Genomic DNA, 12701 nt, shown 5'->3' with positions numbered 1-12701 from the left:
ATTAAGTCTAAGCCTCCCGATGTGAATGCATTCAAAATGAAAACACATTATTGGCCATTTCTGCATGCTTATTTACATTCTAGGAATTGCTGGATAACCTATGCTGTTCAATAACATTGATTAGTTTGCACCAAATATAACCAGTGTCAAAATGCATAAACATTTATGACACAATCATTGGCTGATGAGACGAAGACATCCTGCAGCCTGAGCCCGACATACTTAGATTTGCATTGGTGTTATTAACAGTCACAGTCATCAGTGAATCAGGGTTGGGGTAACGGGCGTATCTACCTCCTCTGTAGACCAGAAGTACAACCTCTCCCTGCTTGGTGTGTTCCTGCAGCACTCTCTGCACCTGAGGAAGGAAACACACTCGTGTTTATTACTTCTGATGGAACTTCTTTAGTGTCAGATCTGTTCCTCACTCATCACGTCACATTAGACATTGGTTAGTTTTCATTAACCAATGGCGATGTCTGTCAGTAGTAACAAGGAGGGCTGAGGCAGGTAAACTACTGTGATGAGGATTTCTTTTTTAGGTTAAACAGGACCATCTCTCTTTCCTTGACACACAGAAATAAAACACCTCTAGGATATACGGAGAAATATCCACAAAACTCCCATGAGCACCCATGAGAGCTTCCCTCTTCCCAAAGACCAACTGTTCACTGCTGAGCTAACGTCAGTCGGAATATCAAGGTCGAGCGAGGTGATAAAGCCATAAAAATCTTTTACCTGGGAGAAGCTGAAGCTTTGGACGTCTGCTCCATTGATCTTCACTATAATGTCTCCTGACTGCAGCGACAGGCACTGCCTCCGATCCCAAACCCGCCTGACTACTGCCTGTTGACCCCCATTTCCCCCTGCTGTCACACTGAACCCCAGTCCCCCGCTCTCACTGCGGCTGAGAGCCACCGGCACGAGCTCCCCGCCGTGGGCTGTCCCCGGGGACCCGGCTCCAAGGGGGAGCACCAATCCGGGGTTTCCTCTGGATGCTGTGGAGGGTGCTTGGTGATTGGCCGGGCACCCGTTAAAGCCACAGGGTGGGATGTCTCTGGGTGGGGTCAGAGCGAGGGAGGTCTGAGGCATCAGTGGGCGATGCACAGGCGGACCAGGAGGTGTAGAAGAGGAGGGGGTGTTGTTTGTGCTGCTGGAGCTGGTGGAGTTTTGGAGGAGGCCCGTCTCGGGCTGAGAGAGCGCAAGTTTGGTAAGAGTGTGTGAGGATGAAGAAGTGATGGGGAGCGTGGAGGAGGATATGGGGAGCGTGGACGTGGACAGGTCACTCTCTGAGGACTTGGAGCTCTGATGTTGGAGAAGGGAAGTGGAAGAGAGGGCGGGGAGAGTGTTGCTGTTGTAGCGAATCAGAGAAGACCTGTGAGGAAGAGCAGAGTGGAACAGGCTGAGCACCATTACTTCTGAGATCACTGCTAAAGCTGCGCAGGATTTTTCCCAAAGGACAGAAGAACCTTTGAGGTTCGTTTTCACCAAAAGAATCAGGGAAGCACCACGATGTGTGAGGTACTGCTGATGCCCTCACTGACCTTCGAGTTCCTGCATTGGATAGGCCGCCATCAGAGTCACTGTGATTGGTAAGCGTCCTCTCCGCTGGGTGTGGTGGACCCAGTGGGGTATCAGAAGACGTGGGGGTGGGTGGGCCCGTGAGTCCATTTGTCATTGGCTGAGTGGCATAAGAGGGCGGGGTTTGTGCCAGGCCTGGATTATAGAGAGAAGAAGATGAATCTGTTAATTTGTGTTTTATTTTTAACAGCTGTCAGAGAAAAACAAAGTTCTTAGGTTCAACTCTGATGTGATGTGTTCTTTTACATGAGCTATAAATAAGTTCAGAGAGCGAGACAATGGGACCCTCCATGCAGACACGCTAACGGGTCCCACAGCAGGATAAGCCATTGTGTTTTGTTTAACTTATTTTGATAACTTTCTCACTTTGTAGAGACTTTTCATTGTAAACTCTCGCGCTTTTGTTCTGCCTTTGGAGGCCTTTGATCGGCTTTCCAACAAGAAATGTTAAATACCCCCGCTGGGACCCCTGAGCCGGCAGCTCATTACATCATCCTCCCTGGCTACAAATAGCAGAAATTAGTAAAATTACAAAATAATCGTTGTGTTTTTACAATCCTTTATTATTTGTTAATGTGCCACATTATTATGCAGTGAATTACAATAAATTATTAATGTTTCTAAATTAAATTTGTATCACACAGCTGTGATGAGAGTAGAGGACTGTAAATGTAAACCATGTGGTTTCCACGGTTGCTCTGACCTGGCGTGCTGCCGTTGGCGTCCAGAGTGCGGCTGTAGGTGAGGTGCGTCAGGCCTCGGCTCAGGTTGCCGGACTCGCTGGGGGTCTGTGGCTGCTGAAAGGTCAGATATGAGGTTAGACACTTTTCCCCTGGTAGTGTATGTCCCACGAGTGGAGCCCACCTCACAGATGAACCACTGATTTAAGGGTCTAAATATTTGCACGGCTCACTTTTAAATGGCTGTGCAAGTCTTCTCAACCCCAATTATTAAAGATTGGCTGTCTGCATTTGCAAAACAAGAACAAGACACGATAACTCATTGTTTTTATCTTGGCTCTGCTTAATTTTGTCTCTGGTTGTTTGTATGAAGAGGAAATGTTAGTGTGTGCTAAAAGGCAGCTATTTCTTGTATTTTATGCCTGTTTTTACTGGCTGTGAAGTCATTGATCTCTTACACAGGCCTTAAAGTTTCCCACAGCAGGCAGAAGAGGAGTCATGGGGAATCTTTTAACTTGAAAGCACTGAAATGTTTCACCCTCTCTATGGGAAAAAAAAGTTTAAAAAAAAAAAAATCACACTAAAATAACTGATATTTAAACAGTTTTATGCCCTTAAGTAATTAAAGTAAATTTAGGGCTGTACCGTCTCCAGGCTCTGTTTGGGACAGCCGTCGGGGTTATAAAGCATCGGGTATCCTCTCCTCAGCACCACATCCACGCTTTGACCCATCGGTACCGACTTCAGCATCTCCACCACTTCTTTGTGAGAGCGACCCAGCACACAAGTGTCGTTGATGTAGACCAGGATGTCCGCTTCGAGGAAGCAAAATCTACTGGTTAGAGTCTTAATGTCTAACAGGACATGCAGGAGTGCATATGTGCAGCTGCTGCAGCTGAAATCTGTGATTACCAAAGAAATTAGTTTACAGTTAGAATCCAAAGACATCAAGCACACATTTTTACACTCAGTTTGACTTCCTGAAGCATCTCTGTCTGTCCACAACAAGCATAATCCATCATTTGAGTGAGAATATTGATGTTTTACGTTCTCTCGCCTTTCAGTGAGCAGTAAGGTGAACAGGCACAGGTACAAAATCCAGGTGTGAACCGAGAGGACTACAAGTGTAAATGAGATTTAATGTTTTGTGTCTTCTCATTCTGGGTGACAAAGTTTCATCTATTTAAAATGAAAACCACAACACGTGAACAGGTCTTAAGCTTGTTTTTTCATAGCTCTGTTTCATTCCTGATTCCACGCTGATCTCAGAGCATGTGAACCAACCCACAGGGAGGAGGCGTGGGTACGTGGGTCAGATTAAACTGTGTGTGAGAGCGCACGTGTGTGGATTAGTTGTAGATCATGAGATTAGTACTCAGCTCTTTATTTTTCTTAATCAACAGCACCGTAATCCTCCACAGAGAGAGAATCTCAACCTCTCTCCTCTGACCACCTGACCCACGACAACAACTCCCACTTTATGATGGTTTTTATGTGATTATGAGAGTCCAGATTGTGATTTGGGTTTTGAAACGTCCTGCTTTTACATTTCAACACATTTTACCTGGATTTCAGAAACCTGGATCCAAAACCATGTAACAGATTCAGGTTTGTGACATAACTGAAGGTAAACTGTACTGTGATCAGTACCTGTGTTGAGAGCAGGCGGTCCTCCAGGTGTGACGCTGTACACCTGCAGAAACTCTCGGGGTCGACTTCCTCCAACTATGTTGAAGCCGAAACCTCGAGGACCTTTAGAGAGCCGAGTGTGGATGGAGTAGCCCTTCAGCTGACTGGGCTGGTCGGTGAACTCTGGGACTGAGAGGCGAGAGGAGACATGGGGGACAAAGAAAGGAGGCAGGCAAAGGAGGAAAAACGATGAAGAGAAGGGAAAGAGGAAACGTTAGTCCTATCCTCGAAGGATGCTTGTATAACTCCAGAGGTTCATGTGCAGGAAGGGAGGACGTGGACTCTTTCTTTCCATATAAAACTCACAGAGGACAGGCATGCATCTATATTGTTCTTTTTTCTTTCTGATTGGTGTGACAGTAAAAACAAAAAAAGTGGAGTTTGTGTGTCAGTGCTGCCCTCTGCTGGCTGCTGCTGCCAGAATGAAAGCATCCAAGGCAGTTTGTGTGGAAACGGGAAGTTTCAACACAAATACCACCTCAAATAAAAAGCATTTAACTAGAATTTAGAAATAACATATAACCATTTGAGGGTATGACTGTAATATTTTTAAATGTCCTTCAGAGAAGCAATTATGTGACATAATCATGAACAAAACAAGATGAATTGCATGTGAATGAATGATCTAAAACCGCCTTACGTTCTGTAGAAGACGTCGTCTCTTTGTTCTGAGTTCGAGGATCCAGCCAGCTGGTCGTCTTTGAATTATGGCTGATGGAGAGAGGAACACACACATCCTAATTACCACCACCACCATCATCATCAACACACTGGACAATATAATCTGACAGATTGAGGATAAGTTAAAATGTAGTGCTTTTTCTGCCTGCTACTGGAAATTATTATTTTTGCAAAGACAGGAAACATTCAGCAACTCAGCTCAGTTTCCTGTTTGTGGGTCTCATGTCTCAGTTTGCAAGAAAATAAAAAAAAACTGACTCACACAACAAAAACAAGCAGGACTGGTTCACAGAATAAGACATTTAAAGGATCAAATATTTTGTATGTACCAGACTTCATTGAAAAAAAGATCAATTTAAAGTTTGAACAGCATTACAGCGTCCATGGCTTTCCTCAACATATTTTTCTGATGGCCATAATCAAACGGATTAAATCAGCTGACACCAGAAGAAGAACTGATAAGTATTTCTCACTCGATGTAATACGGCTCCCCTGAATCACTGTAGGCCAGCTCCCAGTTTTCCGGCAGCGGACCTCCCACTCCCGCTCTTCCCCTCCCTACTCCTCTTCCCCCTCCTCCATTCTCCATTCCTACCGCGGACTCCCATGACTGGCTGAGAGGCAGGGTTGTGGGCGGGGCTCCAGCTGGTCCTGCTGGTAGAGAATCTCGTCAACGCGCAAACACACCTGTGCAGGTAAGACTGGGATGTGTTACATGTGAGCTTCTCTACCCGTCAGCCCGCTGTCCTCCTCACTGTTGTCCCCTTCCTCCACAGCTTTCTCCAGGTTACTCAGAGACTTGCTCCTTGTCCTGAAGTTCCTCAGCAGGTTTCGATGTTCCTGGTATGTGATTGGTGGACTCTCTGGGCCAATGTGGACGGGGCGGGGCGTCCCATAATAATTCCCTGTGATTGGATGAAACAGAACAAACTGCTGTTTGAAACAGCTCAGGTTTGATGAACTTTTATAGTCAGAGATGTACACATTTCACATCTTCCTCCAGTTCTTACTACTCCATCCTTTCCAAAGGCTCAAACAGTCAGATTTTGTTAGGAAGTTTCCCAAGTGAGTGAAGTGACCTGAAAGTAATTATGTTGTAAGAGTGCTGGTCACCAAATATATGCCCCCCACCCACGCCACTACTAACTAAGGCGGCTATGCTAAATGATGTTTAGGCTGCAAGATGTTCACCACAGCCTTCTCTTTCATTTAGGCGAGTGCTAATCGAGCTGTGCGCTGCTGAGCGGTGAGCACAGGTCCCACTGAAAGGATGTTAGGCCCGCGTGGAGTCTGGAGACAGTTTGGTCAGAAACAAGCACATACAGTGGCTTGCAAAAGTATTCGGCCCCCTTGAACTTTTCCACATTTTGTCACATTACAGCCACAAACATGAATCAATTTTATTGGAATTCCACATGAAAGACCAACACAAAGTGGTGCACACGTGAGAAGTGGAACGAAAATCATACATGATTTCAAACATCTTTTACAAGTAAATAACTGCAAAGTGGGGTGTGCGTAATTATTCAGCCCTGAGTCAATACTTTGTAGAACCACCTTTTGCTGCAATTCCAGCTGCCAGTCTTTTAGGGTCTGTCTCTACCAGCTTTGCACATCTACAGACTGAAATCCTTGTCCATTCTTCTTTGCAAAACAGCTCCAGCTCAGTCAGATTAGATGGACAGCGTTTGTGAACAGCAGTTTTCAGAGCTTGCCACAGATTCTCGATTGGATTTAGATCTGGACTTTGACTGGGCCATTCTAACACATGGATATGTTTTGTTTTAAACCATCCCATTGTTGCCCTGGCTTTATGTTTAGGGTCGTTGTCCTGCTGGAAGGTGAACCTCTGCCCCAGTCTCAAGTCTTTTGCAGACTCCAAGAGGTTTTCTTCCAAGATTGTCCTGCATTTGGCTCCATCCATCTTCCCATCAACTCTGACCAGCTTCCCTGTCCCTGCTGAAGAGAAGCCCCCCCAGAGCATGATGCTGCCACCACCATATTTGACAGTGGGGATGGTGTGTTCAGAGTGATGTGCAGTGTTAGTTTTCCTCACATAGCGTTTTACTTTGTGACCAAAAAGTTCCATTTTGGTCTCATCTGACCAGAGCAGCTTCTTCCACATGTTTGCTGTGTCCCCCACATGGCTTGTGGCAAACTGCAAACGGGACTTCTTATGGTTTTCTGTTAACAATGGCTTTCTTCTTGCCGCTCTTCCATAAAGGCCAACTTTGTGGCAGTGCACGACTTATAGTTGTCCTATGGACAGATTCCCCCACCTGAGCTGTAGATCTCTGCAGCTCGTCCAGAGTCACCATGGGCCTCTTGGCTGCATTTTCTGATCAGCGCTCTCCTTGTTCGGCCTGTGAGTTTAGGTGGACGGCCTTGTCTTGGTAGGTTTACAGTTGTGCCATACTCCTTCCATTTATGAATGATGGCTTGAACAGTGCTCCGTGGGATGTTCAAGGCTTGGGAAATCTTTGTGTAGCCTAAGCCTGCTTTAAATTTCTCAATAACTTTATCCCTGACCTGTCTGGTGTGTTCTTTGGACTTCATGGTGTTGTTGCTCCCAATATTCTCTTAGACAACCTCTGAGGCGTCACAGAGCAGCTGTATTTGTACTGACATTAGATCACACACAGGTGCACTCTATTTAGTCATTAGCACTCATCAGGCAACATCTATGGGCAACTGACTGCACTCAGACCAAAGGGGGCTGAATAATTACGCACACCCCACTTTGCAGTTATTTATTTGTAAAACATGTTTGGAATCATGTATGATTTTCATTCCACTTCTCACGTGTGCACCACTTTGTGTTGGTCTTTCACGTGGAATTCCAATAAAATTGATTCATGTTTGTGGCTGTAATGTGACAAAATGTGGAAAAGTTCAAGGGGGCCGAATACTTTTGCAAGCCACTGTATGTAGCTTGCTGGAGATCGTGTTGTAGGGTCCTGGTGGTGCTCCTAATAGCCCGTGTCCTGGTATCTCTTCCACACTCTTTGGCCTGTGTTTCCTTGTGACGGCACGTATCTCATCCTAGATGAGGTGAAATATCCGTGTAACTATGATTGGTCTGCAAGTATTGTCTCGTGACACTGACAGTGACGAGGACATAAACAGAAAGCAAAATTAGAGAAAAATCAGCCCGGAGGGATGAGGAGAAATCAATGACCTGAGAAACCGTTTTCTCTTTGGAGGTCGTCATGTTGTTGCTCTCCAGAGCGCCTGTTCTCACTTTGATTTGCACCAAAGCAGCTGAAAAGCATTCAGAGTGGTTTGTGCTTCCGGCTGATGTCCCTGAGGGTTACCCGACTTTGTGCTGGACTGTGATGATCAAGTGATCCCTTAATTTCTTTGAGCTCTCTTTCTCAGATCATCTGCTTGCCTTCCTGTGGTCCCAATTTGTGTTAATTTGAGATTTTACACCTACTGTTGTATCAGCTTTTTAAAATTAAGCTTTACACCAACCAGCGCAATTTCAGTTTCTTATACGAGGATTAAACAAAACAATTAATCAAATTGTATGAATACTGAATCATCTAATAATGTGAAGGCACAGCAGTCTTTTGTTTTGAAATGTTTTCAACAGGAACTGAAAATAGATAAACTGTCAAATTAAAATGTTCGGGAGCATTAGTGAGAGACGCAGAGACGCATCGTTCGGTGTGAAACAGACTCTATGTGTGAATTCTGTTTCTATTTTAGTTTCATTAATCCCATCAGATTAATACGGTGGAGTGCTGCGTGGGGGGAGGACAGAGGGGGAGGCAGGTTTCATTTCTGAGGTTTGGAGGATTAGAGACACAAAATCCTCTTTTCCTCATGCCTCCTCCAAAAAAGAAAAAACAAACAAACCCTAACACAGTTTAAATTAGTCATTCCACACTGTAAAAAACATCACACCGTGATGAATAAATCACACTTTTCATTCACTGGAGTTTCATCTAATCTGAGTATATTTTCATTACACTGCAGTATTCCTGAGGGTGTGTTTGTTTTCCTTACCTTTGAATTTGCCGCTCTCCAGCAGAGCTCCGGACTCCTCCAGAGAGAAAAATTCCTCGATGGAGACAAAGTTGTAGTCCACACCTGAAATCTCTCCATCTCGAGGCTGCCTGGTCGTACCTTCAGGGAGGGCAGAGTCATGTGATCACTGGGTGTACGCTGGACAGGTTTTGTGTTGTTGGAGAAAGTGAATCAGAAGATGAGGGTACAAACAAGGGTATGTTCTTCCTAGAGATGGCACGATACCACTTTTTTAAGTCCGATACCGATATCATAAATTTGGATATCTGCCGATACCGATATGAATCCGATATAGTGTTTTTTAATCAATAAAACTGTTTTTTAATATCTTGCTGCATTTTGTATAAGTTCATACTCAAGTTTAAATAAACAACAACACTAAAGCTATTCTGTTATACCTGTATGTAAAAAATACAACAAAATATTTCATAGTTCAGCAATACTGATAGGGTTGCAAACTCCCAGCAAAAAAAATAGGGAACCACCCTCCACCTCATGATCGACGTAATCAACTTTAATTTGATGCAATGTGGAAAAAAAATGCACAGAAATAAATTATTTTTCAAGAATAATTAAATAGATTCAACATCTTTCTTCAACAGAATTGCAGACTGCACAGATGGTACCTTCCCAAAGGAAAAAGTAGTATAGCTTACTAGGGTATATTAGACTTAACAGTTACTATATACAGTAATGGACTTCTATATATTTTACACAAGATTAAAACTTTGGGTGTAAGATTCAGATAATTATTTATTAAAAGCTAGACATTTTAAATGAGAATAAGAAATAAAAGTATGTCTTTGTGCCCCCTTTTCCCTGTTCATGCCCTATCGGCCCCCCTGGCGGTTATGAGCCGAGTTACACCGTGTCGCAAGTTTTGTGAGGTGCTTTTCTGATATTTAATGGATCGGATTACATTTTTTATTTTTCTCCGATATCCGATCCAGTAATTTAGGTCAGTATCGGACCGATACTGATGTGTAATATCGGATCGGTCCATCTCTAGTTCTTCCTATCTTGGTGGGGACCAAAATCTGAAATCTTACTGTGGGGACCACAGTCCCAGTCCCCACGGGGTTGAAGGCATTTTTCACACTCAAAATGTGGTTTTAGTGTCAGGGTTACAATTGGGTTATGGTTAGGTGTAGAGATAGTTGGGTTTAGTTCTCTTTTACTAAAGCTTTTAATGCACAGTCCTAGGGGTCGCTGGATCATCCGGACTCTCCTTTAAAGTTCCTGTTCCTGCTCCACTTCTCCTTCCCTCAACGGTCATCTTTGGCGTTGTACTGGGGTAAGGGTTAGGCATTCATTTTTGATGGTTAGGGTAAGTGGCTAGGGAAACCATTATGTCAATGAGATTTCCCCACGAGGATAGCAACACCAGACTGTGTGTGTGTGTGTGTGTGCAGGTGTGTGTGTGTGCGTGCAGGTGTGTCTTACAGGGCACGGCGCGCAGGTACAGGTTCTCCCTGATGAGCTGCTGCAGCTGACTGTCCATGGAGCCCGGCGTGAAACACTTACTGAGGTACAACCTGAGGTCTTTACACAGAGATGAACCTGGGACACACACACACACAGAAATACAGGATATGATGTCACAGTCATACAGCACGTGCCATTATGGTGAACTTGAGAACAGTTTTGAATTACCTCTATTTCACTCCGTTGCTTATATCTTAAACTGCCGCATACTCCTCACTACACTGATCTGACAACTGCAGGAAGTAGTTTCTTTTCAGAATAAAATGTTACATGAAAGTACAGTTAGCTTATTATAACCGAAAAGAAGTGTCTCTTTGGCCGTGTCTCCTCGACTGAAGCTGACTAAATCTTTGTTGATAATCACAGTTTTGCTTTTTTGTCATTAATAATAATGACAAAAATACTGGCGTGCGCCAATGATACCCGTCAGCCTCCCAGTAGATACATCTATGGTATCAATTTCAAAATCCTGCATCGCCTTGTTCTCAAGTTATCACATTCAAAAGAATTTAAGAAAGCTTGACCTCTGACCTTGAGGTCACCTTTTACAGCTGAGGGGTGAAAAATGATGTCAGATGAAACCAAATCATGAGATTCAAGATTCAAACAAGATAAAAACAACTGAAAGAGTTATTAAGCAGTGCAGATTACTCTTCTTTCAGTCAGCCAGTAATTAACTTATATTATTATATATATTTGTTTTAGCTTCATAAAAATCCCTTTGAGCATCTCAATGTGAACATTACATGTGTCAGGTTAATGAGACATTTTATGGAGCCTGTTTCAGCCAATAAAGACAAACAAATAAGAAGTGAAATAAGTGACCAATTTTCCTTCTTTTATGTTTTCCAGATGAACAAACTAAACATCAAACATCCCCATCAGGTCATTAACAAACTTTTCTCTCACCTGGTGAGACAGTCTTGATTCTGATTGGATGAGGACAGGAGTTCAGGACTCCTCTGACATCACCGAGGGTCATTCCCAACACAGGTGTCCCTCCAATCTCCAGGATGATGTCGCCCACCGTGGGTCCGCCCCCGGGGGCGGCCGTGACGAACGGGAACTCGCCATAGTCAGCCCCGCCCCCGATGGCCAGCCCCAGCTCCCCCGAGCCACCGGTGCCGCCGCCCAGCGGGACGAAGCTCTCCTGCACCTGCAGACGACACAGAGGATGAAGTTCTCACAGGAAATGGTTCACCTCCGTTGTCACTGCAGGCGTTGCACGTTTCAGTACCTTGGAGCGCCAGTGCAGCTTCTTCACCGTCGCTTTAGACATGGCGGCTGAGCTGCAGACACAAGAACACAGGAAGTCACTGAGCGAGCTCAACAGCAGACTTCATCGGCTCATGCTGACAGGTGATCTGAACTAAACGCTGGCAGAATGACTCTGATTATTCTGTGAGCAGTTCAGCTGTAGCTGCTCCGTGAAGCAGATCTCCACACGTCAAGAAAAACTGATAATTTAACTTCTGCCCTGACAGCAACTCAGATTTACATTCTTGGATTAAAATTCAGATCCAGTTCTTCAGTTTTCCAATTAACTGATCCATCAATGTGTCACTGTTTTCTGCCAGAGAGGACTCGGAAAGATTGAAGTGGACGACAGTAATTTGGATAAATAGCTTTCGAATCTTACTTGAACGATAATGCAGTCTTTTTTTTAATTCTTCTTCTTGTTATTAGTTTTAAGCTACAAATGTGCTGCAGTTGACATCTTGTGACATCCACCCACTACTCAGAGCCTCAGGATTTTAAGGACCAGACCAGAAGTTGATTCTGGAAAACTCAAGTTTGCGTTTTCCTTCCAGCAGAAAAATCAGAAGTGTTGTTTCCTCATTATTGACATAGGATGCATTGGAAGCTTCCTTACCCCCTAACAAGCCTCCTACTTTGATTCTTTAACTTCTTGCTATCTAACTAGGATTCATCCTAAATCTTTAATAGGACAGGAACCTTCTTTCCCCACTTCTATTCATGACTTACCTTCTTCTTTCCTTACTACAGGAAGCTTATTTTCTCCTATTTATTTGACTAGGAAACTTCTTTACCCTTACTTTCCTAGCCTCCTCACTTAAAAGGCCAAACAAGGTGTCTAAGAAACTTCTTTCCTTCTTTGTTTCCTTTAGAAGAAGAAGATTCTGTGTCCTCATACCCTTACTAGAAGGAAAGACCTTGTCTTTTTTGCGTCCTTGCTCAGTAAAACTTCTAAACTGCCGACCGAGAGACATTTTTGTTCTGCCGCATTTTAATTTTGACCCCGAGCGGCAGAAAAACATGTCATCGGCAGAGTTCAGCTTCCTGTTTGAGACCAGCTCCTCCACAGACTCATCGACTCGCTGCTCCAGTCTGAGGGAACAGCAGATGGTGGCAGACAGCAGGGAGCCACACACACACACACACACACAGTCACAGCGTTAAACACAATCATATACACACTCATGTATGCACAAACACAGACTCGTCACTGCCACCGTTGCATTTATACACAGTTATACCCACAGGGAAACACACACACACACACACACACACACGGGCACATACACAGGCTAC

General features: G+C 44.2%; 1 protein-coding gene across 7 annotated transcripts in view; it reads right to left on the bottom strand.

The window, feature by feature from the left end:
• magixa (MAGI family member, X-linked a) overlaps positions 1-12701 on the bottom strand; it is a 61106-nt gene that overhangs the window by 24976 nt on the left and 23429 nt on the right. For 5 of the 7 annotated variants that reach the window (XM_040022675.1, XM_040022677.1, XM_040022674.1 and 2 more), the window contains exons 2-14: positions 11386-11437; positions 11058-11304; positions 10107-10223; positions 8643-8762; positions 5363-5536; positions 5105-5285; positions 4591-4661; positions 3912-4079; positions 2907-3076; positions 2285-2378; positions 1545-1716; positions 739-1375; positions 295-358 (exon numbers count right to left, since the gene is read on the bottom strand). In XM_040022675.1, coding sequence (XP_039878609.1) covers positions 295-358; positions 739-1375; positions 1545-1716; positions 2285-2378; positions 2907-3076; positions 3912-4079; positions 4591-4661; positions 5105-5285; positions 5363-5536; positions 8643-8762; positions 10107-10223; positions 11058-11304; positions 11386-11427 — 2257 coding nt within the window. In that variant the 5' untranslated portion in view covers positions 11428-11437. The remainder of the gene's footprint in view (positions 1-294; positions 359-738; positions 1376-1544; positions 1717-2284; positions 2379-2906; positions 3077-3911; positions 4080-4590; positions 4662-5104; positions 5286-5362; positions 5537-8642; positions 8763-10106; positions 10224-11057; positions 11305-11385; positions 11438-12701) is intronic. The other 2 variants (XM_040022673.1, XM_040022672.1) reach the window with 2 other exon arrangements.

Source organism: Simochromis diagramma, unplaced genomic scaffold, assembly GCF_900408965.1.
Source record: "Simochromis diagramma unplaced genomic scaffold, fSimDia1.1 OVJJ01000308.1, whole genome shotgun sequence".
Classification (NCBI taxonomy): domain Eukaryota; kingdom Metazoa; phylum Chordata; class Actinopteri; order Cichliformes; family Cichlidae; genus Simochromis; species Simochromis diagramma.
Note: the sequence above shows the minus strand (reverse complement) of the source record. Positions and strands in the feature narration are given on the sequence as shown.